Source organism: Rhincodon typus, chromosome 5 (genome assembly GCF_021869965.1).
Source record: "Rhincodon typus isolate 14 chromosome 5, sRhiTyp1.1, whole genome shotgun sequence".
Lineage (NCBI taxonomy): Eukaryota > Metazoa > Chordata > Chondrichthyes > Orectolobiformes > Rhincodontidae > Rhincodon > Rhincodon typus.
This window is the reverse complement of record NC_063336.1, coordinates 75,520,706-75,548,247: the sequence shown is the minus strand read 5'-3', so window position 1 is coordinate 75,548,247 and position 27,542 is coordinate 75,520,706. Positions and strand designations below refer to the sequence as shown.

At 42.0% G+C, this 27,542-nt stretch overlaps 1 protein-coding gene across 4 annotated transcripts in view; it reads right to left on the bottom strand.

Moving 5' to 3' along the window:
- The window catches only part of lmbrd1 (LMBR1 domain containing 1), a 260,769-nt gene extending 233,552 nt beyond the window's left edge, over positions 1-27,217 (bottom strand). For 2 of the 4 annotated variants that reach the window (XR_007262077.1, XM_048596599.1), the window contains exons 1-3: positions 27,052-27,200; positions 13,017-13,193; positions 9,020-9,083 (exon numbers count right to left, since the gene is read on the bottom strand). Coding sequence is in view for 3 of the 4 variants with exons in the window: in XM_048596599.1 (XP_048452556.1) it covers positions 9,020-9,083; positions 13,017-13,193; positions 27,052-27,111 (301 nt within the window). In the remaining variant the exon portion in view is untranslated. Of the gene's footprint in view, positions 1-9,019; positions 9,084-13,016; positions 13,194-27,051 lie in introns of all 4 variants that reach the window. The other 2 variants (XM_048596598.1, XM_048596600.1) reach the window with 2 other exon arrangements.
- Between the last annotated feature and the right edge of the window lie 325 nt (positions 27,218-27,542).

Below are 27,542 nucleotides of genomic sequence, written 5' to 3'. Positions count from 1 at the left end.
GGAGGAGTAGTCTAGCCAGGGGTCTGCTGTTGATCCAAGAGTTCTTGAACACATCCCACAACAAACTACATGCCATGAACTCAGCTACACCCCAGCCTTGCACAAAATAGAGAAGGCTCTCAGCCAGCTTACGAACAACAAGGCTGCTGGAGCTGATGGTATTCTCAGAGAAGCATTGAAATGCGGAGGCAAAGAGCTTCTGCACCAGCTACACACCTTTTTCTTGCCTTATCTGAAAGGAGGAAAGCATCCTCGGAGAGCTCCAAGATGCCATAGTCATGAGTATTTTCAAAACAGAGAACAAATCTGACGTGGTAACTACAGGGGAATATCCCTGCTGTCGACTGTTGGAAAAGTCATTGCCAAGGCCCTCCTCAACCATCTCCTCCCTGTGGCTGAGGAACTCCTGCTATAGTCTCAGTGTGGCTTTCGGCTATGGACGGACACTACAGACATGATTTTCACCGCACAACAGCTGCAGGAGAAATGCAGAGAAAGGAAGCTATCCCTGTACATGGCCTTCTTTGACCTTAAAAAGGCCTCTGACACCATCAATCAGGAAGCAATATGAAGACTCCTGCTCCGCTTTGGTTGCATCATGAAGTTTGTCACCATCATAGTATCCCTACAGTGTGGAAACTGGTCATTCGGCCCACCAAGTCCACACTGACCCTCTGAAGAGCATCCAACCCATACCCAACCCCCATCCTATCCCTGCAACCCTGCATTTCCCATGGCTAATTCAATTAGCCTGCACATCCCTGGACACTACGGGCAATTTAGCACGGCCAATTCACCCAACCAGCACATCTTTGGAAAGTGGGCAGAAACCGGAACACTTGGAGAAAACTCATGCAGACACGGGGAGAATGTGCAAACTCCAGACAGTCACCCAAGGGTGGAATTGAACCAGGTCCCTGGAGCTGTGAGGCTAACCACTGAGCCACTCTTTATTCATTCGTGGGATGAGGGCATTGCTGGCCAGGCAGCATTTATTGTCCATCCCTAATTGCCCAGAGGGCAGTTTCATAGTCAACCACGTTGCTGTTGGCCTAGAATCACATGTAGGCCAGACCAGGTAAGGATGGCAGTTTCCTTCCCTAAAGGACATTAGTTAACCAGATGGGTTTTTCTGATAATCAACCAATGGGCTCATGGTCATTATTAGATTCTTAATTCCAGATGTTTTTTATTGAATTCAAATTACACCACCTGCCCTGGTGGGATTCGAACCTGGGTCACCAGAACGTTATCTGGGTCTCTGGGTTAACAGTCCAGAGATAATACCACTAGGCCATTGCTTCCCCCACTGTGCTGCACCTAATGAGCCAGCCATCCAGCCATGCCTCCTCCATGATGACATGGAAATCGGAGTAATGATAAATGGCTCCACCTCCGACCCATTCACCATTTGGACTGGTGTCACACAAGGCTGTGTCATCACCCTAACACCGTTCTCAATCTCCCGTGCTGCAATACTTCACCTCACTGTCAACAAGCTCGCCGCTGAAGTGGAGCTGCCCTACGGAACCTGCAGGAAATTATTCAACCTCCGCCGCCTTCAGCCAAAACCAAAATCACCGAAACCAGTGTCACTGAGTTGCAGTATGCAGATGATGCTTGTGTGTGTGCAATCTCTGATGAACTACTCTAGACCATCGTCAGCACCTTTATGGAGGCGTATGAGAGCATGGGTCTCATCCTGAGCATCTGCAAGATGAAAGTCCTTCTTCAACCTGGCCTGGCATTGTGGAGCAAACCATCAAGGATCACGGGGAGATCTTGGATAACCCTGACCACTTCCGATACCTTGGAAGTATCCTGTCAGCTGAAGCAGCTACTGATGAAGAAATCCAGCATTACCAGTGTGCTAGGGCAGCCTCCAATTGCCTGAGGCAAAAGGTGTTTGAGAACAACAACATCAGATATGACACCAAGATCATGGTTGACAGAGCTGTGGTGATTCCCACCCTCCGATATAGCTCCGAGAAGTGGACTGTCTACAGCAGACACTTCAAGGCACTGGAGCAGTACCACCAATGCTGTCTGCACAAGATCCTGTGTATCTACTGGAAAGAAAGACACATCAACTTCTGTTTCCTCAAGCAGGCCAACATCCCCAGCATCGAAGCACTGACCACCTTTGATCAGCCATGATGGGCTGGGCATGTCATCCTCATGACCGACATGAGACTTGCCAAGCAGGTGCTATACTCCCAGCATCAAAACAGCAGGCAAACCCTATCTGGACAGAGGACACGCTTCAGTGATACCTTCAAGGCCTCACTGGTGTTGTGCAACATTCCCACAGACACCTGGGAATCACTGGCACAAGATCGTCCAAAGTGGAAGAGCAGCATCTAGGAAGACATCGAGCACATCAAGACTTGTCATCAAGAAAAAAGCGGAAGCCAGGCAAAAACAATGAAAGGAGCGTGCTGCCATACCAATGTCCCACCCACCTCAAGTATATCTGAGCCTGCAGTAGCGTATCAGTCTGTACAGCCACCTACGGACTCATCCTGAGAGTGAAAGAAAGTCATCCTCGTCTATGAGGGACCACCGATGATGACGACACGTGCAGCTAGTCAGTAATTTCGACAATGTTCAGACTACTTTCATTCCAATCATGATTCACGAGAACAGTAAATCTATATCTCCCTCTCATGTAGCACGGCAGTAATCTGAGCATTTGACACAGAATTCACTTTCTAAGTATGCAATATCAAGAAGGTGAAAGTTTTTGGTTGAACAAGTAGTAAATCTTGTAAAGAAATTATTTGCTAAACTGAGGATATCAAGTCTGACCAGCTGCATTTTTAATCTTCATTCTGTGCATAGTGAAGCAGATCATTATTGCTTTCAGACCAGAGTTGCAGCTAGGATATGCACCTCTGCCAAGTTATTCAGAAAACTAGTTATCAGATAAAGCTTTCCATTTCACAGAATAGCAAAAAAAATGAGAGCCTATATTTAAAGAATGACAGATCTTTTTAAACTATCGGAAATGAACAACTGGGTGTAGAATCAACAAAGTATAACTGAATGTAGATGCAACTATAATTTCAATTAATTTTAGACTTTAACCATAAAAGACAAAGCTGAACAATTTTGACAATTAGCAAGACGAAGAGCAGCAGCTGGTAACAGTGGCAATTAGCAGAAAACAATGTTCCTTCCTCACTGACTCAAGGCAGTAGCTTGATAAGAAACAATTATGAACTTTTAATATCAAAATGTGTATAAGTGGAATGAAGAATGTGGGGGTGGGGGCAGGGTGGGGCGGTCTCCCTATAACGTACTTGGAAAGTAGGTATACTTATTCAAGAAACCTGAAAAAGCATTTATACAGCACGCATATCCTTTCAAGAAAGGATTCACACTCACAACCTGCCATCTAATATGAAATAAATATCATGCTACCTTTACATGTTATTACAGCAAATAAAAAGTACCACACAGTTGTGCATTAATAGCAACGGTATTAGTACAAACCTTGCGGGACACTATTAATCATAACCCCTATTGTCAACACAATTGGTCCTCCAGCCCATCGAGTTCCATCATTCCAGATTCTAACGTAGCCTTACATTTGAAGGGCCGACATATAGAAGCAGATACAGCTGATTTCCAAGGTAAAATTTAGACCATTTGAAAACTTCCCTACAGCATTTAAACAATTAATATAGAATTGGTAGTATAGAACATAATTGTTGAAAAAAGACATTTTAATGAAGCTTTCCATCATGCATTCATCTGGACAATCTGCAAGTATGCCAATTCAAGCGGAAACCAACATTTAAACTGTATGAAATGAGACTGCTAACTGGATTGCATGTTGACTCTAAGTGGATCTGCAATGGAGAATGTATCTATTATTGCTGATTGACAGTTAATTGCCAGGCACTGTTTAAATTTTAAGCCAAGATTCAAGTTCAAGGATAAATATTAGACAGGAGAACTCCTTGAACTTCTCTGAATACTTGCAGGTTTAAAATTTAAACAAACTCTAGCAATTAACTATTAATCAGCATTAATGGATGTATTCTCCACAGTAAAGCCTCTACCAATCAATGAAACTTGCAATCCAATCAACTTCCCTTTCATGCAGTATAAATGCTGGTTTTTCCCTTGAATTTGTATCTTTGTAAATGCTTTCAATGAGTTGCTTTATATTTAATCATGGGACATGAGCAACACTGCCTGGCCAGCATTGATTGACTGTTGCTAGTTGCCCTTGAGATGGTAGTAGTGAGCTGTCTTCTCGAACCACTGTAGTCCACGTGCTCTCAATTGACCCACAATGCTCTTAGGGAGGGAACTCCAGGATTTTGATCCAGCGACAGTAAGGGAACGGTGATATATTTCCAAGACAGGATGCAGGTGGCCAGGAGGGGAACTTGTAGCTGGTGATGTTCCAAAATGAAAAGCATCAATAAAATGGTAAGTTGTTTAAATATTGTTGAAAACAATGTTTTAAGACATAGAAGATAGAATATAGAACAGTACAGCACAGTACAGGCCCTTCGACCCATGATGTTGTGCCAACCTATTATCCTACTCTAAGATCAAACTACCCTACATACCCTACATTTTACTATCATCCATGTACCTATCCAAGAGTTGCTTGAATGTCCCTAATGTATCTGACTCCACTACAACCACTGGCAGCACATTCCACGCACCCACCACTGTGTAAAGAACCTACTTGTGACATCTCCCCACACCTTCCTCCAATCACCTTAAAATTATGCCCCCTCGTAATAGTCATTTCTGCCCTGAGAAAACACCACTGGCTATCCACTCTATCTATGCCTCTCATCATCTTGTACACCTCTATCAAGTCACCTCTCATCCTTCTTCGCTCCAATAAGAAAAGCCCTAGCTCCCTCAACCTTTCCTCAAAAGACCTCCGTTCCAGGGAGCTTCCTGGTAGATCTCTTCTGCACCCTCTCTAAAGCTTCCACATCCATCCTATAATGAGGCAACTAGAACTGAACACAATATTCCAAGTGTGATCTAACCACGGTTTTATAGAGCTGAAGCATAACTTCGCGGCTCTTAAACTCAATTCCCCTGCCAATGAAAGTCAACACACCATACGCCTTCTTAACAACCCTATCAACTTGGGTAGCAACTTTGTTGGATCTATGGAAGTGGACCCCAAGATCCCTCTGTTCCTTCACACGGCCAAGAATCCTGCCATTAACCCTGTATTCTGCATTCAAATTCGATCGTCCAAAATGAATCACTTCATACTTCTCTGGGTTGACTTCCATCTGTCACTTCTTTGCCCAGCTCTGCATTCTGACATATTGACTTGCCAGGTGACATTCAGAATAAAAATAATTTTCATGAAATTCATGGAGGTGTATGTTATCTCTGGTGCATAAGACAAGAACCATATTTATAAATTGTGTCCTCTACCATATTACAGATGTGGTATAGGGATTTGTGGTTGAAAGGAAAATTACCCATGCAAACATTGACGTACGTCATTATCCAACATTTCTAACAAGTACTTTGCCTCCATCTACTGGCAGAACACTTAATCTTTATGGTAGCAGATACACTTGCCCAGATTTAGAAGCAATGTTCATTAAAATAACACAAAAGCAAATTAACACAGAGTTCAGAAGAAGGGCACTGGACCCAAAATGTTAACTCTGTTTTCTTTCCACAGATGCTCCCAGACCTGCTGAGTTTTTCCAGTAATTTTTGTTTTTGTTCCTCAAAACACCTTCTGCTATAACTCATGATAGAGTCACGTAGGTGGTAGCTCCTTCTCTTGACCAAAGTACACTGTCCCCAACCTGACACAGGACCTCCTATTCCACCAGTCATTGCTGAAGAGAAAATAAATGGGGAAGAAGGGAAGAGCTTTGGGAAGATCTAAAGCAGCAAGAAACAAACTCAACACAACCCTTAATTTGAGATGGCATCTTTGCATGTCTTTGATTTGGAGTTGCAGCTATCTGATAATGTAGAAATTAGTCAAGATCTCAGTCTTGGACAAAAGATGCTGTGAGTTTTCTCTCTCATCTAGCCTTTCAAAGGTTATGTTTGGAATAAAGGATTTTTACCCATTCAACTTGTGATTCATCCAAATACTTCAGAAGATATGGCCAGCATTATGTGTTTAGTGATAGCGACCAATGTAGTACTTGAGACCAACAGTTACAGTATTAAGCCGCCAAAATGTTAGTTAGGCCGCAGCTAGAGCATTGTGTGCACTTCTGTAATCCATATTGTAGAAGAGATGTTAAAATACTGGAGAGAATGCAGAGAAGATTTACCAGGATGTTTACTGCTGGAGAGTTTCCTTAGAACATAGGAGATCGAGAGGGGATGTGATTAAGTTGGATAAAATAATGAGGGTATAGATAGAGTAGTCAGAAGAAACGTTTCCTCTCGATGGAGGGATCAATGGCTAGGGACATAGAATTAAGGTAACGGGCAGAGGTTTAAGGAGATGTGAGGAAAACCGTTTTCACCCAGAGGGTAATGGGAATCTGGAACTCACTGCCTGCTTGGGTGTTAGAAACCCTCATAACATCTAAGTATTTAAATATGTACTTGCAATGTCAAGACATACAAGGCTATGGGCCAGGTGCTGGTAAATGGGATTAGACTAGTTAAGGGGTTGTTTTGACCGGTGTGGATGGGATGAGCCAAAGAACCTTTTTCTGTGCTGTCGATCTCCAAGCCTATACAGCCTGTTTTCACAAAATGCAACATGCTGTTAAAATATGAAATAAAAATGATACACTTGATGCACACTCTAAATGTATTACCCTCTCTAAACAGTAATTATCTGATACCTGATGCCAATTTGACACCTAATATCTATCTATAGGTGAAGAACCTAAAATGGAAGAATCCATTTTCATCCATCAGGCTAATCCCATAGGCCACAATTATCCAACCACACTTCCCTTCAACAGCACCGACTGTCAGTCATGCCATTGCCATTAATTGCAGCATAAATATATGTGTGTATATGCACACACATACACACACGCACAAGTCAAGTCTTTGAAGGGCATGGCAGGCTTGCATGGCAGGCTAGAAGAGCATTTACTGCCCATCCCCAATTGCCCAGATTGCAGTTAAGAACCAAACACACTGCTTAGCTCTGCTCTTGTGGCCCAATTATAATGTCCGTATCCCTGAGTCAGAAACCTTATGTTCAAATCCCACTTACTCCTGAGGGTATCATTAACACCTCTGAATGGTTTGATTAAATGTGTTAACCACACTGCTGTGGGTCTGAACTCATGTGTAAGTCAGACGAAGTAAGAGCAGCAGATTTCTTTCCCTGAAGGTCATTAGTGAACCAGATGAGTTTTTACACAAATCAACAGTGGTTACATGGTCACCATTGGGCTAGCTTTTAAATTCCAGCTATTTTTTCACTGCATTCAAATTACACTGTTTGATTAATATCACCATCACGATGAGATTCAACCCATTCCACCAGAGCATCAGCCTGCTCTGGATTATGAGCCCAGTGACATCACCAGCAGGCCACTGTTCCTCACGATGCAGGCCAATGATAAACAGGTTTTATTTGATGGTATTATTTCTCCTTTGAATAGGTGGATGCTGATTGCTTATAGCTAGCCAGATTTTTGTGGACAAGACACACCAGGGCATTCTTCCATAATCACTGTGCAGAACATCTAGGTCTGGTTTACAAATCCTAATGCAATCTCCAACAACATTAAAAAAAGCTGACAAATGATACATGACTTATTCTTGTTGATTCACTTCAACCAGACAGAAATGAAACAGGCTGCTCTGTTACCTTAATAGTGACCACAAAGCAAAGCATTTGGAATTTGATTACTCTTTTGGTTTTTAAAAATGTAAAAATTCAATATTTCTGAGATAAGCAACAGAGTGGAAGACAGCCCAACAGGGAATTGACTTTGGTTTGTAAGTCAATAATTCATGAAAAGTTACTACAGCACCCATCTTAAGATTGATCTGCATTAAGCTATGAAATTCTGTTTTAAAGCCAGACTTCCAAGGAAGGTCTCTCAGAGGCAACATCCCCAAGGAACATGATTATCAGCTACAGAGAAAGGTTTGCTTTTGAAATAAACCACAGTTTTGCTAAAAGACTGCTGGCAATCTGTAAATACCATAAACATGACTGCAGAACTTGTGATGCGCAAGAGATTTCCCTCTTGCTCTATATCAAAGTCTCCTCTACTTACTGAGTCTCCCATGAAAGCAAATTCCAACTGCTCAGCTACAGAATCTATAGCCTCTGATCTGAGTTCATAGGTTAACCTGGGCCAACGGGCCAAGGAGTGACAAGTAGAGTCTACTTTGGATAAATGCAAGATCTTGCATTTTGGTTAGATTTATAGAGTTAATGGTAGGGCCCTGGGAAGTGCTGTCAAACAGAGAGACCTAGGGGTTCAGGTACATAGTTCTTTGAAAGTTGTGTCACAGGTAGACAGGGTGGCAAAGATGGCATTTGGCATGCTTGCCTTTATCGATCAAACCATTGAGTAGATAAGTTGGGAAAAGCTCTTATTCTATCACAAACTTTCTAAATTTTACCATTTTAATGGTGACCATTAACTAGCTATTCACCACTTGATTGACACACAGCCATTTCATAACACTAAGCCCAATATTGGTTCCTTCTCCACACTACAGTGCAAAACATCAGAATCTGCTTGATCCACTCTGGCAAGCCAATGCCCAAGCATGCTTCCACCGGCAGCCAGAATAAGCAACGTCCAAAGATGCAAATTCAAATCAAGTTTCAGGGATATCTTTCACTAAGTACAGCATTACACAAGTAGAAGACAGACCAAGATGAGACCATTTCTCCATGCACCAAGTAGAAAAAGAACAGAGCACAGGCCAAAACAATCATCCCTTTAAAATAACAACCATCAGAAAAACCACCCCATCTCATAATCAATTTTGCTGAACTTGAGCAAGGATTTATATTGGAATATTAGATTTGCTAAAACAATTCAAAAATCTGAATACTTACTGTAATATCCATAGAGTACAGTGTCTTCAATATTCTGCCTTGTGATGTTGTCAGCTGCCCATTCCTAAAACAAACATATATGAGGTTATTTGGGAAGTACAATTTGCACAGGTAGCGGTCTGATAAAAGTGTGGTTAGAATGGGCCTTCAATTCAATGAGATAGTTGTAGAATGGATTTTCAAACTGTACAAAGCTTAATGAAGGCAACAAATTCTACCTGAATCTAAGTCAAGATGTGTGTTTAACATCTCATGTGTTCCGCGTACACATTTGTTCCACACAAAGCAGGAAGGAAGCATTCAATGTGAAAAGTATCTTTTCAGACTGTTTTGCTTTAGCAGGCACTTGGGAATAGAATTGCAAATATTGCAATGATAACAAGCTAGTTAATGCCCAATATCTCAAAAGGTACTGCGGAAATGTGATTCTTAATTGAAGCAACATGTTCTAATCCACTAATGGCAAACATCTAAAGATGCATCATTGCCTGGTTGCCTAGAACTATATCATTAGATTCATACATTGTACTGTCATCTGGTAATTCGGGTTTTAAAAGTAGAGATAAGTGGGTTTTGGGTTATAATTCTGTGCAGCAACATTCCTTTTTAAAAAGGTCAAAACTAAATTTTTGAACAGTGAGTTTAACATCAGCTAAATGACAAGGGGTGTACACTTGAATGACATACAGAAATACAGATCAAGGCCACAAACTGGCTTCAGTTGACAACAGTTTTGTATCAACAGAAGGGCAGTTTGGTTTGTAGTAGTCCAGCCTTTTGAAGCTGGAAAGAATTCTTTAAACTGCTTTAGCAGTTTAAGCAGACTTAACTCATTGGGACAACATGTTGCGGTTGTACAGGGCATTGGTGAGGCCATTGTACTGTGTACAGCTCTGGTCACCCTGCTATAGGACAGATATTATTAAATTGGAGAGGGTGCAGAAAAAATTTGCAAGGATGTCACTGGGACTGGAGGGTTTGAGTTACAAGGAGAGGCTGGATAAGCTGGGACCTTTTTTCACTGGACCACAGGAGGTTGAGAAGTGACCTTATGGAGGTTTATAAAATTAAGAGGGGCATAGTTAAGAAGTGAAAAGCAAAATCTTTTCCCTCATGTTAGGGAGTTTAAAACTAGAGGGCATAACTTTAAGATGAGAAGAGAAAGTTTTAAAAGGGACCTGAGGGCAACATTTTCACATAAAGGGTGGTTCATATGTGGAATGAGCTGCCCCAGATGAAGCGGTAGATGTAGAGATGTAGGCACAGTTACAACATTTTTATGACATTTGGACAGGTACATGATTAGGAAATTCCTGAGGGATCCGGGCCATGACCTATGCTGCATAATAAATCATTTTCAGTTAAAGTTAGAGGACAGACTGAAGTTTTGGTAAATCAGGGAAGATTATATTTAAAAGCAATAAATCTCAAACCTCATTGGTAATGTGACAATCAATAAAGTTACAGCCAGGATCAACTCAACCATTTCCCTTAAGACAATTCAAAAATGGATTCTGAACTGAAGATCTCACACCTTGAACAGAAGAATTTGAGGAACTATGATCTCTGCACATAGTAACATTATGCATCAGAAGCAAGTTAATTTAGCCAGAAGTGTGAGTCTTTCTGTTCCTTGCACACCAACATGAAACCAGTTTAGCAGAGTGAAATTCATCAACAAATCTACTGAGTACTTCACCGCCTGACAACATAATGGAAATACTATGCCTTTTAATTTAAGGGCCTTAATTTATTAGAAAAAAACTAAGCTACAGATTTTTATTCCATAATATCAAAGTTGCATAGATTTGATGCAGACCTTTAAAAATGGCAGAAGACTTACACTTGGCCCAGAGCTAGTTATGTTCAATTATTTAGGAGGACCATGAGACACAGTACAGGATGGGTAAATTAAGAAAAAGTTCAACTACTACTTTTCATAGAATCAATCACCACTGAGGATAAGCTGCCAGCTATTGCAGAGTGTGATTCACCAAATGTGTCTCCAAGATGGCACAAAGTCAGTTTCAGGAATGTTGACCATGACAACTATCATCGACAACTCCAAAAGAAAATTCACTAATTAGGAAAGGAATCTGCCATCCTTATCTGGCCAACATGTGACTTATTCTTAACTACCTTTTGAAATGGCTTGAACAAGCCATTTGGTTCAAAGGAAATGAATGATGGCTATCAAATGCCAGCCTTGCCAGTGGCATCATATCCCATGAAAGAATAAAAAGATCGGCCATCATTGTTTTCTTTTAAATGAATCGTAAATAATCAAAAGTCATTGGGACCTTAAATATTTGATGGTGGATTGTGTACAAATGAGTTAATGCTTTTCCCCAGCAAAGGGAAAATAGACGCTGCAGAACAGGGAGAATCCTCCCATTTATGCAGAAATTAGGTTGTTCATGTGGATGCCTTATAACATTACACAAAGATGACCTTTTACGACCACATTCCTAGCAAGACAAATCTATAGAACAACGCTGGCCTTTTATTTAAGCAATCAACATATTTCTGCTTTACTTTAGATTTGGGCGGCACGGTGACTCAGTGGTTAGCACTGCTGCCTCACAGCACCAGGGACCCGGGTTTGATTCCACCCCTGGGCGACTGTTTGTGCGGAGTTTGCACAATCTCCCCGTGTCTGTGTGGGTTTTCTCCGGGTGCTCCAGTTTCCTCCCACAGTCTAAAGATGTGCAGGTTAGGTAGATTGGCCATTAAGTTGTCCGACGTGTTCAGAGAGGTGTAGGTTAGATGGGTCATAGGGGGGCGGGTCTGAGTGGGATCGTCCGAGGGTCAGTGTGGACTTGTTGGGCTGAAGGACTTGTTTCCACATTGTAGGGATTCTACGAAATCTATTCTTTGAAATTTGGATTATTTTAACTTAATTTTATTTAAATCCGAATTAAATCATTGAAAATGCTGAATACAATAGCTGTATAAACCTATAATCACTATTTATGTAAGCTGTCAGTATCTCATTACCACATTTAGCATCTTAGAATATATCAGTTTAGCATTAAAGAGGTGTAGACTCAACTACGTGGCACAGAATATCTTAAATTTTTTATGTACTGCGAATCAACATAAAATTAATGATTCTCAATGGTACAAAGTAACAACTTGCCAAATTAGCCAAATAAGAAGGCAAATATGTACTCCAAGGTAATGCTGTTGTACCACATTTACTTTCTTCAAATTAAAAGAAGTAGTTGTCAACTACAAAATGTCTAATAGCCTTCCAAAATGTCACTGGCCTTAAAACAACACTGGTTAGATCAGGTACTCTTCATTCTTTCTAAGTCACCTAAATTAGTGCCCACATATGACATCACTGATGAGTAAAACCTTTGCCCAACTCCTTAAAGGATATGTAACATACACTTTGATCAAGTTACCACTCTTCAACAAAACCGACCAAGCTCGACCTCTAAATGGTCGATGGTTTCTCAGAAAAATCACTAAAGCAATCCACAATGGCAACGTCATGCATCTTCCCGCAAAGCCTGCGCAATAGCAGAGGTTCTGTAGTGTAAAAGCATCCATGCATATCGCTTTCATTTGTCCTCTACCAGCCAGTTGATATCCCAATCTGTTCAATTTACAAGTAAAAACTGAATAAATGAAGTTATACTCACTACATTCCCATAAAATACTCAAGGGAGCAAAACTCAAGGGAGAAAATTAGATTATTTTACAAAGTAAAGCCAAACTGCAAATTGTATAGAAATGACATTTCTATCAATCAACTAACTTTCCACCAAGGATAACTATTATGGAAAATTAACCATCTTCCTCTGAACCTCTCTTGTACACACACCAGAAACTAATAAATGAAACTGCCACATGCTAATAAATCCTGTAGAATTTCATCGAATAGCTTCACGAAATAAGCATTTTATTGTAAAAGATATATATTCCAGAATCACTGCATAGTTTACGTCTCTATAGCAATTTTCAGTTTAGCCTCATATTTGTATAATACCTTGTAAGACCCTCTGGGATCTTTCATATAAGAAACAAGGAATATGTCAACAGGCAGCAATGACGAAGTAATCAGTGCAACAGCAAGTGCGCAAATGGCAGTTATGGTGGAGACAACTTCACTTTCTTGCTGACTCTGGTATCGACGGATATATGTCCAACAAAAAACTAAAATTGCCTAGAAAACACAAAGTAAATGTTAGTGGAAATGATTACTTTTGACATAAGCACAACAGCTCAAATATACTTGCACTGTTAGCAATAGATTAGCAACTGTTCTGTTCCAAAGGACAAGCATAAATAAACTTGTCAAAAGGTCTTAATGTACACTGGGATACTGTTGAAGATTATAACAAAATTTATAATAACTTTTGAATCAAAATCATAATCATTTGAAACAGGTGGTGTGTGGTAGGGCAAGCTTCAATGTGCAATACTAGAACGAAAAAAAATGAGATGGGTTCCATCAACGTGTAACACCGATTTCCAAATCAAACGTGAGCTTGTAGAAACAACAAGCGCATTCAGAGGGGGGTTGATTAAAATATGATTTACTACAGTTAGAATTAACCTCTGGTTACAATATTATAACTGCTGGCAATGCAAAGTAGGCCTTAATCTTTGCAGAATGAAACTAAATTCAAAGATAGAGTCTGAACTGCAGCAAAAGCAACCTTTTCCCCTCCTTCAATTTATCCTTTAACATGTTTCACATTTTTCAAAGCCTAGGTTTCATACCACTGATATACATGTTACTATAGTCAAAAGATTTTACTCTTACCATCTCAATGACCTAAGACCTTACCTAAAGGTAAGAACATGTTCAGAAAACTATAGACATCAATATAGGTGAGGGAAAAATAATAAATTGAAGAACATTAAGAAACTGAAGATAATAATAAATGGTCAACTTGGATTTCAAAACGGAAAAACTTGCTTGATCAATGTCACTGTAATCAAAACAAAATCAACCAAGAATAACATAGTAGATTCAGCGCATCATGACTTGAGCAGGTTGGAACTGGTAGGAGAAAGTCTAAACTTAAACAAGTTCTTTGGTGGTGGTAAGATATCATTTCGAATATGGTCTCAGGACACCGTTGGGAGCCGTCAGGTACACTTTGGGACTAAAAAGTGGATAAATTAATTGCAGTCAATGGATCCCATGAGGGAGCTGACAACAGTGCAGCCAAGCTATCAAAGTACTTTAAGGGGAGGCGACGACCTACTGGTATTATCGCTGATTGTTAATCCAGAGACCCAGGTAATGCTCTGGGGGCCTGGGTTTGATTCCCACCACAGCACACGGCAGAATTTGAATTCAATTAAAAACCTGTAATTAAGAGTCTAATGATGACCAAAGAAACAATTGTCAGAAAAACCATCTGGTTCACTAATGTCCTTTAGGGAAGGAAATCCTCCATCCTTGTCTGGCTGACATATGACACCAGGCCTACAGCAATGTGGTTGCTCTTGACTGCCTTTTAGGATGGGCAATAAATGCTGGACTAGTCAACGACATCCTCATTGTTAAATTAAAAAATAATCTCCTAACTTTAAATATTGTAAAACAAAAATTCATTATTTCATTCTGTCTCTTGACAAAAGCCTGAGGACTATTGTTATATTGTCTTTACAACTGCATGCCTGATTTCGCAACCACTCATTAACACATGATGCACGTAAGTTCACAGCCTGACAGCTCCAAAAGCTTATAATGTTTTTAAAGTGGGACTACAAATATATATATATTATATATATATCGTTGTTCAGGGTTAAATGACCTTCAATATAGTAATAACCTTTTATTACCAGTGGGAGAGCTTACTTTTTTAAAATTATATCTTTATTCAACTTCAGCATCAGTCCAGAGGTTTACCCATTGGATGAGTTAGCATTGCAAGTGTAAAAGAAAAGAATAGGGAGTGGGTGGCATGGTTTTGCATGAGTTCATACTAAGATTGCATGTGGGCCATAAATGTTGACTGGATTGACATAGGTTGGCATCGAGGATACAATGAGACTTGGGAGCTTGGGTAGAGCTACAGAGGTTGGCATAGAAACATAGAAAATAAGAGGAGTAGCACTTCTACCATTCGATATTACGACTGATTCTTATATCTCAATGTCATATTCTCATTGTTTCTCCATACACCTTGATGTCTTTAGAATGTAAACATTTATCTCTTTCTTCTGATCTTCTAAACTCCAACACTCTTTTAATGAAGATCAATAAATCATTTGCTTTCCAAATTTCTCGCTGCATCTGTCTATCTACTTTCATTGACTGGTGTACACAGACACCCAGATCTCTTTGTACATACACAATTCCCATATATTACCATTTAAATAATACTCTTCCTTTCCGCTTTTCACACCAAAGTGAATAACTCACATTTAGACATTGAACTGCATTTGCCAATTGTTTGCCCATTCAGGCAACTTGTCTAAATCTCCTTGCATCATCCTCACAAATCCAAATTCCACCCAACTTTGTCACCAGCAAACTATATTTCGCATTCTGTTCTGTAGAACAAAAAGGTTTGCTCTTGACAGTAAACCCCAGTATTGTGGATACAGAATATCAGGCAAGGTCATCGGATTGTGGGAAGAAAGCAGAGTTAATGGTTTGAATTCTGATGAAGAGTCATCGGACTCAACTCTGGAAATAATAAAGGTGTGGATGAGAGCGTTAGCACCAAATAAGCTGAGTTGGGGGGGGGGGGGTGACAAGCAATAATAGCTTGGTGGCAGTAAGCTACCTTGACGATTGAGAAAACGCGTGGTCACATGCTGGACCAGTGGTCGAACAGGACACTATGATTGACAGAAGTTTGATTCTGCTTTTGTTAGTAGCAAGGAAAAGGGGTGAACTCCAAGCATAGGGAACAAGGTTTGTGGAGGGAGGGGATGCAGTAGGATGCACTGAAGACCAACGTTCCCTTTTTCCTCTGCGCGGATCTCTGAGGGTCATGCACAGTAACAGCTTTCACATGTGGAAATCAATGTGTTGGCATACCAATCAGTTTGCAATCACATTGCTTAGAGGGAACGCTGCTACAGACCATGATGTCAGTCTTCTAAAGATGTATTTAGAAGAAAAGTTTGCACATCCAAACTGATTTTTCACAAATCTCAGAGCCAACATTTTTTCAGTTCTAATAACCTAAAGGTTTCGAAGCAAACCTTCTCTTGGTTTAGTAGTACCGTAAACTAAACTCGTCTGCTGAGGTGACTTGTTCCCTAAACTATGCTGAACTAATCCTAAGAGGAGCTAAACTTGCTTCTAAAGTCTTCTGAACTGAATTTTAAAAAAACTTGTTCTATCCTGGATCCTTCTGAAGACTATTAGCATTGTTTCTAGTTCAATATTTATCCTACAGAACAGTATAAATATCTTTCTATTAACACCACAGGGGTGTATTCATCTGCATTAAGACAAATGCTGAATTGAATCACTGTTCCAGAAAGACTATGACCGTGTTTTTTTTTAAAAAAAAGAAAATCCTTCACAGAAGTCACCAACACCCATCTGCCACTACTTTGAAATCTAAACTACAAGATGATATTAACATTACAAAATGTTCTAAGCTTTTCCACAATTGATCACTAGAAAAATAATTGGAAGACTACTCTTCCTTGGGGCTAAATAGATGGACAAGGTTTGGGCTCTGTCGTCAACTAGGTCTACGATTTGACACAGGGATCCAAGTATTGAGTACAAGAGTTGGCAGGTCAAGTTGCAGTTGTGCAGGACTTCGGTTCGACCACAGTTGGAATACTGCGGACAGTTCTGGTCGCCACATTACCAAAAGGATGTGGATGCTTTGGAGAGGGTGCAGAGGAGGTTCACCAAGATGTTGCCTGGTATGGAGGGCGCTAGCTATGAAGAGAGGTTGAGTAGATTAGGATTATTTACATTAGAAATACGGAGGTTGAGGAGGGGACCTGATTGAGGTCTACAAAATCATGAGAGGTATAGATAGGGTGGATAGCAAGAAGCTTTTTCACAGAATGGGGGAGTCAATTACTAGGGGTCATGATTTCAAGGTGAGAGGGGAAAAGTTTAAGGGAGGTATGCGTGGAAAGTTCTTTACGCAGAGGGTGGTGGGTGCCTGGAACGCATTGCCAGCGGAGGTGGTAGAGGCAGGCATGATAGCGTCATTTAAGATGTATCTAGACAGATACATGAATGTCTAAGGTTTTGGAGTAGATCTGTAGCTTGGGTTGTGGGTGTTGAGGTTGGTTGGCTCACCGAGCTGGTTTGTTGTTCCGCAGACATTTCGTTAATGTGCTTGGTAACATCCTCAGTGCAGCCTCTGATGAAGCATCAGTGTGGTTGCCTGCCTGGTTTTTAAACTCTGGGGTCCGTTGCGATGGATTGCCTCACTTCCGGGTTTCCTCCATAGTGGAATGTATATGGGGTCGAGTTCAATGTGTTTATTAATAGCATGCTTCGTGGAGTGTCATGCTTCCAGGAATTCTTGTGCTTGTCTCTGCCTAGCCTGTCCCAGGATCTTGGTGTTGTCCCAGTTGAAGTCGTGATTCTCCTTGTCCTTGTGGATTGAGATGAAGGAGTATTGGTCGTGTCTTTTTGTAGCCAGTTGCTGTTCATGTACTCCTGTTGTTAGTTTCCTTCCTGTTTGTCCGATGTAGCGTTTCTCGCAGTCTCTGTAGGGGATCTGGTAGATGACATTGGTCCTGTCCATGGCGGGGAGTGGGTCTTTAGTTCGGGTGAGCACTTGTCGTAGGGTTGATGTGGGCTTTGTGCCACTCTGATGCCCAGCGGTCGTAGAAGTCTTGTGGTGATCCTGATGTAGGGTAGTGTGATGAGTGCGTCGGGGCATGTAGAATCTTTCTGATGCTGTTCCTGTAAGCATCTCCTGACCCAGTTCTTTGGATATCCATCATCCTTGAACACTTGGAAGAGGTATTGCTCCTCCTCTTGGCGTAGTTCCATGTTGCTGCAGTGTGTTGTTGCCCTTTTAAATAGTGTTCGCACACAGCTTCGTTTGTGTGTGCTGGAATGGATACTATTGAAGTTCAATACCTGGTCTGTGTGTGTGGCGTTTCGGTGTACTTTTCGAACCAAGAACCAGGTATTACCACGCAGTGTGAACTACAAACCAGCCATCAGCAACCCACAAGCCCGGAAAACAGCAGAACAAAACGGCCACAAGATGGTAAGGGTAATGATAAATGACGCACACAACCAGCTCCACAAATATAACAGAGAAATTATGCGCCAAAAAACGTTATTCCAGGAAGCTACCAATCAAGACTGGACAACCGACATGGAACGAGCTGTTTATATCAGCCGACAGACCACAAGAGCCAAGAAAAGACAGACCCTGCAAGACAAGCTAACCACACTTATCCACAAAAAAGACAACAACAGAACTGACACATGGATAAGGAACCTCTCCGACAGGAAACTGACAGACACGGAAAAAGCCGTTCTCACCTGGGGACTGAACTACAACTACAGGGACGCCAACAAAACGGAATGGCTAGCTACACTGGAAGCCACACTCAAGACCAACAATATCAAAGAAACACAACAAACTATAAGACAGACAGTAGTCCCGACACTAACCAGAAAGAGGGAACTCAACACCCTCAACACATGGGAAAGACAAGCCCTGGACAGATTAAAGAAGGACAAGAACATCACTATACTACTTGCAGACAAAGGGCGCGTAACAGTGATAATGAATAAAAAGGACTACATCTCCAAAGCACAAGCACTGCTCGCCGACGAGAACACATACCGACCAGTACAAACTGACCCGACACCACAACTCGGCAACAAAATCCTATACACACTACAAAGACTTAAACAAACAGGACAGATCAACAAAACAGACTTCATAAGAATGAAACCCCGAAGGAACCAACACACCCCAATTCTACAGCCTCCCTAAAGTGCACAAGCCGGAAGTCCCCCTCAGACCCATAGTCTCCCTACCAGACACTCCATCGCACAGATTAGCCAGAGAACTACAAAGAAGACTCAAGCACCTAGTCAACAAATCACCCCACTCCATCCACTCAGCCTAAGAATTCCTCAACTCCATCAAAGACAACGATAGAGGATGAAGGGACCATGATACCGTTTGATGTCACCGCCCTATTCACATCAATAGACATACCACTAGCAAGGGAAACAATGACACTACTTGAACGAGAACACGACCCCAGTGAAACCATCTCCAAGGACAACATGCTTAAACTACTGGACCTATGCCTGACCACCCACTTCACCTTCAACAGCCAAACATACGAGCAAATCAACAGGACACCCATGGGATCGCCTATCTCCGGACTCATAGCAGAAGCAGTGATGCAAAGACTGGAAAGGACTGCTCTTCCCCAAATTCAACCTAAACTATGGATACGCTACGTAGACGACACCTTTGTCATCATTAAATGGACCAAATCAGAAGAGACACACAAACTCATAACCACCCTCACTGGAATAAATTTCACCAGAGAGGGGGAGAAGAACAAACAACTCCCATTCCTGGACGTCATGGTACAGCGCAAGACAAATGGGGAACTGCAAATGAAAGTACACCGAAAAGCCACACACACAGACCAGGTACTGAACTTCAATAGTAACCATCTCAGCACACACAAACGAAGCTGTGTGCGAACACTATTTAAAAGGGCAACAACACACTGCAGCAACATGGAACTACGCCAAGAGGAGGAGGAATACCTCTTCCAAGTGTTCAAGGATAATGGATATCCAAAGAACTGGGTCAGGAGATGTCTACAGGAACAGCATCAGAAAGATTCTACACTCCCCGACACACTCATCACACTACCCTACATCAGGAACACGTCAGAACTCACCACAAGACTTCTATGACCACTGGGCATCAGAGTGGCACACAAGCCCACATCAACCCTACGACAAGTGCTCACCCGAACTAAAGATCCACTCCCCGCCATGGACAGGACCAATGTCATCTACAAGATCCCCTACAGAGACTGCGAGAAACACTACATCGGACAAACAGGAAGGAAACTAACAACAAGAGTACATGAACAGCAACTGGCTACAAAAAGACACGACCAATACTCCTGCATCTCAATCCACAAGGACAAGGAGACCACGACTTCGACTGGGACAACACCAAGATCCTGGGACAGGCCAGGCAGAGACAAGCACAAGAATTCCTGGAAGCATGGCACTCCACAAAGCATGCTATTAATAAACACATTGAACTCGACCCTATATACATTCCACTATGGAGGAAACCCGGAAGTGAGGCAATTCATCACAACGGACCCCAGAGTTTAAAAACCAGGCAGGAAAACACACCTATGCTTCATCAGAGGCTGCACCGAGGATGTTACCAAGCACAGTAACGAAACGTCTGTGGAACAACAAACCAGCTCGGCAAGCCACCCAACCTCAAGATACATGAATGGGCAGGGAGCAGAGGGATACAGATCCTTGGGAAATAGGCAACAGGTTTAGATAGAGGAGTTGGATCGGCGCAGGCTTGAAGGGCCGAAGGGCCTGTTCCTGTGCTGTAATTTTCTTTGTTCTTTGTACAAGATAAGGCCATTTGAGGATGTGCTCCATTGGAAAATCTATCTCAGACTCAGCTGAAGATCAAGCTGTACAGTGGATGCATAAATAAGGAAATGTGACGGACCTCTAAGTCATCAGGCCGAGAGACATCTGAGAAGCTGCAATTCCAAATTCTGAGAAATTCCAAAACTAAAATCACCAATCTTCTGGTCAATGAAAGAGAGGCAGGAGAAATGGAAGCAGCTAATTGTGCTTCACAGAATCAGAAAACATTAGCACTAAAGTCAGCGTCATTTGTGAATTTGTTTACTTTTTGGTCTTGACCAGCAAGGGCGGCTGCAGAATCCTATGGAGGATCTAGATAGCACCAAGCAGCTTGAAATTCTACAAAATTCCACTGTTCTTGCAAATTAAAGCTCCAGGAGGGAATGGGCTGACCACTGTGTTTTGGAGTCTCTTGTGGGACAACCATATACAACTCCTGGGAAATGTTTGGTGACCAGGGAGATACCTTTTCTGGGTGCAAGACATAGTTTGAAGTCAGGTGACTGCTATTTGAACAACATAAGCCAGCATGGCTCACAAGAACATTGATAGGGCTGTGTATATTTAACCTGACTCTGTGTTGCCCGACAGGGATCCACCCTAGGCAGTCAGCATGTTTCCAGATTATCCATCAGATCTACTGGTCAAAGACTTGGCACACAATTCCCAGATGACTAATCTGTTGAGTGCCTTCCATTACCTGTATCAGAAATATATATGCACAGTGTCTCAGAAAAGGCAATAGATATTTGTTAATACTGCTTCCCTTGGATACAGGGATACCCAATGGGAGCCGATTATATTCCATCTATATGGAGCATTTACTCTGCCTCTTGTGAAAAAGGTTCTGCTTCACACAGCTCAAATTGGGATGATGCTTTTTTGGTTTCTGCCAACAGTGCCAACACTTAACCATGGATTCCCATTCACTTTATAAGGATGTTATACCCAGGAGTAGTCTGCAAGGATTATTTGGGATAAACGTCCTAGATTCTTGCTAAGTCACGGCTTGTCTGCAAGAAGATCTCAAGCCTTCAACTGAAGTACCATTCTCCATTTATATCTGGGAGTCTACTCAAACCCAGCTGAGCAAAGCTAGAGACAAATAGCACCATTTAGCTAGGGCACTGGACAAGAATTCTCCTAATTCTATTCTACAGGGGCAAAACTGTGTCATGCTTATTAATCATCAAAAACAGATAAGAGTGGCAGATGTCTTGCCCTGAAAGATATTGAAAAGAATCATAGGCCATTGGGCTCATCTTGTCCACACTGGCCTTCTGCAGCTACTCACAAATTCCCATTCCTCTGCTTTAGCCCTTTAGACTTATAAATTTTCTCTCCTCAGATAATAATTCTCTTTTAAAGGCCATAATTGACTAGACTCACATACTACTTACAGACAATGCATCCTAGATCCCAACCATCCATTACGTGCAAGATATCCTCATGTCCTCATTGCTTCTTTCCCAAACGGTGCCCTCTGGATCTTGATTCTTTTACCAATGGAAAATTTCTCTCTATTGACTGTTCAGGCCGTGACCGATTTTGAACACCTCCATTAAATCCCCTCTCCCAAACTTTTATTTCTCCAAGAACAACCTCAGCACCTCCAATCTATCCAAATAACTGAGGATCCTCAACCTTGGAATCATTTTTGCAAATCATTTCTGCACTCTCTAATGCCTTCACATCCTTCCTAAATGAATGAATTGGTTGGATACTCAAACTTCTTTGGCAAGTTCCATCCCAATTTTTCAAATACTAACTCACAACTTATCACCTTTACTGAATTCAGTTTCACAAGTTGCCATAAGGAACTCTGGGTAGTTAATCCAGTCTGAAAGCCACTTCTCAACATTCACAAGTGACAATGGTGCAAAAATATTTCAAAGCCTCATGCACATTGCTAAAAGAATGACTCAATGTGATCCAAGGTGAAAGTGGTCACGTTCAGACAAAAATCTTTTAGCTTTGCACAAGCTCAGCAGTTTCTCACAGCAATCACTGAGCCACAGGATCTCAAAAGGTGCAATCCCACTTTTGTGCTACAACAGTCATCTGATTCAGTTGGAGTCATGGCGGGGACTGCTCCTAGGTAAGTGATGAAAAAGAAATGTAGATTTCTCAGTCTAGGTTGTTACAGTCCAGGAAACCCAATTCAAGGTGCACATAGATGCTAACACCAAAAACTACTGCTTGAAAAATGAAGACACACGAGATATTTATTAAGACAACCTTTTTGAGACCTGAACCAAGTACAACCAAGGGTAATCTGACAAGACATCAACATTTTACAATATATAATAACTCCACAACAGCCATAAAAACTTCTGGCCAATGCAGAAAATCCTTGAACATGGGGTGGGTGAACAAGAGCAAGAGTGAACCTTACAGCCACACAATCACAGCTGATCCTTGATCTCAAACCTATTTTTCAGTGGATCCCACGTCCTTGATTCCCTCAGAATTGAAAAAAATCTATTGATTTGAGTTTGATTATACGAAGTAACCACAGTCCCAGAGCCATTTGGCTGCTCTCTCCTTACAGCTTACCCTGTTGCTCACCACGCCTCAAACAAGGGGAGAGGCTGAGAAGACGGTCACCCTCAGCCAGAATTAGAACTGAACTTATGCTGTTGGTATCACTGTGTGTTGCAAATCAGCTGTCTAGCCCACTGAGCTAACTGACTCCATGTCTTGCTATACTTAAGGACTGAGTAGCTAGCTCTCTGGGGCAGAGAATTCCAAAGATATACAACCCTGAGCGAAGTAATTTCTTCATATAAGTATCCAAAACAGTTTGACTCCTTATCCGAGACTGCTCCCTGTTGTCTAGACTCTGAAGTCAGAGTAAACAATCTCAATGTTTAGCCTGCCATGTTCCTTCAGAATTGTCAAAGTTCCAATGAGGATACTTCTCATTCTTCTAAATTTTGGTGTGTAAAAGTCCATTAAAATTTCCATTGCTCATATGAGGTTATTAGGCATTGCTTCATTTACTTTATTCCACTATATTTGTACTCCACACTTATAGAACAGCATTATTTATAGTGAAACACAATTACAGCATCCAGAAATATACACCACTTCAGATAAAGAGCACCTACTTTGCACAGCTCAGAACAAAAGCATTTTGTAGCTGTTTCAGAAAAGCATTATTGTCCAAATTAGATCACATAGCACATGCCCTTTCAAACGTTCTCTATGTTAAATTACAAGCATAAAAACATTAATACAATTGGAAGCCTGATGCACAACATCTATAAAGCTCCAGTTTAAAGAAACAGGTTTTCCCATTCTCCAAGCACTTGTATTTCAAGATGGTGACCGAGAAAAGGGGCTGAGCCCAGGATTCATCTGTTCACATCGGCTTTCTTTCCCTTTTTTAAACTTTTTTCTACTTATGCTCTTTTTTTTTGTCTTTCTTCATTGTTATTTCAAGCCTGGAAAGTGGCAGGAGGAGGAGGTTGTCCCCGGTGGCAGCTGCAGCAATGCCAGGATTAACCAGATTCAGCTCCACCCTAGCCTGGGGCCTCCCAGTCAGCAAGGAACTCCCCTGGCCTGGACTTGCAGGCTGGACTGAGGCTCCAGGTCCCTGAAAGAGGAGAAAGGCAGTCTTGGCCCAACATTGTGGTCTTCCCAGATGGTGGTCTCCCTGTTTGGCGCTTTTCTGATGTGGGTTGATGATATAAATATCTCAGCAAGGGGCGCAGCAATCACATCCTTAGCTTCCCACAGAGTTCTAAGGTACACCTGATCAGGTCCCAGGGATTTATCCACATTTGTGCACTTTAAGACATCCAGCAATTCCTCCTCTGTAATATCGACATTTTTCAAGATGTTGCTATCTATTTCCCCATGTTCTATATTTTCCATATCCTTCTCCACAGTAAATACTGATGTATAGTACTCGTTTAGTAACTTCCGATCTCCTGCAGTTCCATACACAGCTGGCTCTACTGATCTTTAAGGGGCCCTATTCTCTCCTTAGTTAACCTTATGTCCCTAACGTATTTATAAAATCCGTTTGGATTCTCCTTAACCCTATTTGCCAAGGCTATCTCATGTCTCCTTTTTGCCCTCCTGAATTCCCTCTTAAGTATACTCCTACTGCCTTTGTACTCTTCTAAGGATTCACTCGATCTCTGCTGTCTACACCCAACAAATGCTTCCTTCTTTTTCCTGAAGGGAGTTAAAAAAAGAGAATACGCAATTGTTGAGAATATACCGAGAGGAGTAGATGAAGTGAGAGATCTTGGTGTACACACAGGTCTCTAAAGGTAACAGTACAGGCTGATAAGGTTGTAAAGAAGGTATATGGCAGAAGGGAGAGAATACAAAGGTATATATAGAATACAAGGGCAAGAATACAAGAATCCTGGGCTCAGAAGGGATCGAATACAAAAGTATATAATGATGAATTTGTACAAACACTGGTGAGGCCACAACTGGTGTATTGCGTGCAGTTCTAGTCACCACATAACAGGACAGACATAATGGCTCTGGAAAGAATACAGGAGTTTACTAGAATGTTGCCAGGGCTGCAGAATTATACCCAAGAGGAGCGACTGGAGAGGTTGGGGTTGTTTTCCTTGGAACAGAGAAGGCTGAGTGGTGACATTACTGAGGTATAGAAAATGGTGAGGGGCAGAGATAGACAGGAAGAACACGTTTTCCTTGACAGAGAGTTTAAAAACCAGGGGTCACAGATTCAAGCTAAATGGCAGAAGGATTAAAACATGATGTAAGGAAAACCTTTTGTTTTTACACAGACAATGGTGGGTGTCTGGAATTCACTACTTGAGTTTGTGGTGGGGGCAGAGTGCCTCAACTCTTTTACGAAGTACCTGGATCTGCACCGTAAGTGCTGAAAGCTACAGGGCTGTGCGTCATGTTCAGGAAAATGGGATAGAAAGGGCATCTGAGTGTCTTTAGGTCGACATGGATAAGATGGGCTGAATGTTCCCCTTCTGTGTTGTATCATTTCTATGGCTGCCAGTTTCTTACGTAACAGTGATTACACTTCAAATCAATTTCATTGACTGTAAAGTGCTTTGGGAATTTATGAGGCTTTGCAAGATGGATTATAAATACAAGTCTTTCCTCTTTTCTATCTGGCTCATGCCAGTTCAGTTTCTTAACCTTTCTCCAAAACATCCATTTTCTGTATTAAAGGCACAAATTTAATGCGCTGTTGCACAAACATTTGGGGTAGTTATTAATCTCGAGAAAGATGTGCAGGTTAGGTGGATTGGCTATGCTAAATTGCCCGTAGTGTTCAGGGGTCTGTAGCGTAGGTGGGTTATAGGGGGATGGGTCTGGGTGGGATGCTCCAAGGGTCGGTGTGGACTTGTTGGGCCAAAGGGTCTGTTTCCACACTGTAGGGATTCTATAATTCTATGAAACACAAAGAGGCCATTCAATCCCTTGCACCTGCTTCAGCACTGGATTATATATGTATATGAACTCCACCTGTGTACTGTGTTTGAATAAGCACAGCACCTAAAATAGAATCTACTGGCCTCAATTTTCACGGGCACACGAAAGCAAGCCATGTTTGAAGTTTACAAGTGTCATACCTGCAGAAACATGAGACAACAATGAAATGCAAACGTCAAGTGCCTGCTTGCTATCTGAAGTACACTAATAAATAATAAGCATTTCCCAGAATTTTAACAGGGTGCAGAGAAAGCTCGGGACGGCACAGTGGCTAGCACTCAGAGACAGCAAGAACTGCCGATGCTAGAGTCAAAGATAACACAGTAATGAAGCTGGAGAAACACAGCAGGCCAGGCAGCATCGGAGGAGTAGGAAAATTGACGTTTCGGGTCGGGATGTAGCACTACTGCCTCACAGTACTAATGACTTGGATTAGATACCACACTCAGGCGATTGTCTGTGTGGAGTTTGCACATTGTCCCCTTGTCTGCATGGGTTTCCTCCAGGTGCTCCGGTTTCGTCCCGCAGTTGGAAGTTATGCAGGCTAGGTGGAATAGCATGTGAAATGCAAGGATACAGAGATGGTTTTGGGTGGACTCCATAGGTCGAATGATCTGCTTCCAAACTGTAGTGGACATTCACACAAGTTCCTGACATGAACCTGCCTATTTCATGATTTGTGGTTGATAAAAGTTGCCAAGTTCTTAGGATTGCCAGTCCTCAGGCATTTAAAGGGAAATACCCCGGACACTATTGTGAGTGAAACTCGGGCATACTCCTGAAGGTTTGTGAACTCATTATTAAAATCTTAGAGCCTGGGAAATGAAGGGAGGTGGGCGATCTAGTCAGAGACTGAATCAGAGCCGACAACCCCTCAACCCCAGTTCCCCAAATAGAGGCTCGGGCCTACCCCGACGCTCTCAGTACGCGCACACACACACGATTAATTCATCAATCATTCACTGTTCCACGCAGGACACTGCTCATGGGTGGTTTAGCCTACCAGGAAAACCAAGGCGAATACAGACCAACCCCACACGGACTCGGTTAGAAGCGAACCCATCACCACACTCGTGCCACTACGACGCAGCCTCAACTTGCTGCTCCCACCCTTAAACAACTACGTCCCCAATTTCCCCATCCGTCTCGCCGCTGCGTGCGCGCAGCCAGTGTACGCTAGTGCGTGCACGCACGGCAGTCGCATATACCCAACATCCCAAACGCCTGTAAGTCAAAGGACAGCGAATTGATTGACTGTTCATTGTTTTCGACCGCGACAAGTTTTGTGCACCTCCACCAACCCTTTTGTACCCTATCCTTCACCCGTCTAACGGCACCGAATAACCCCCCTCACCCCCTACAAACCACGTATTAGCCCTACACTTGAACCCCACACAAATCCATCCACCCAACATATTCAGCCACCTATCCCCCAATATGACCCATTTATCTCCCACCCACCCCTTAACGCACCCCACTTATGCCCACCCATAA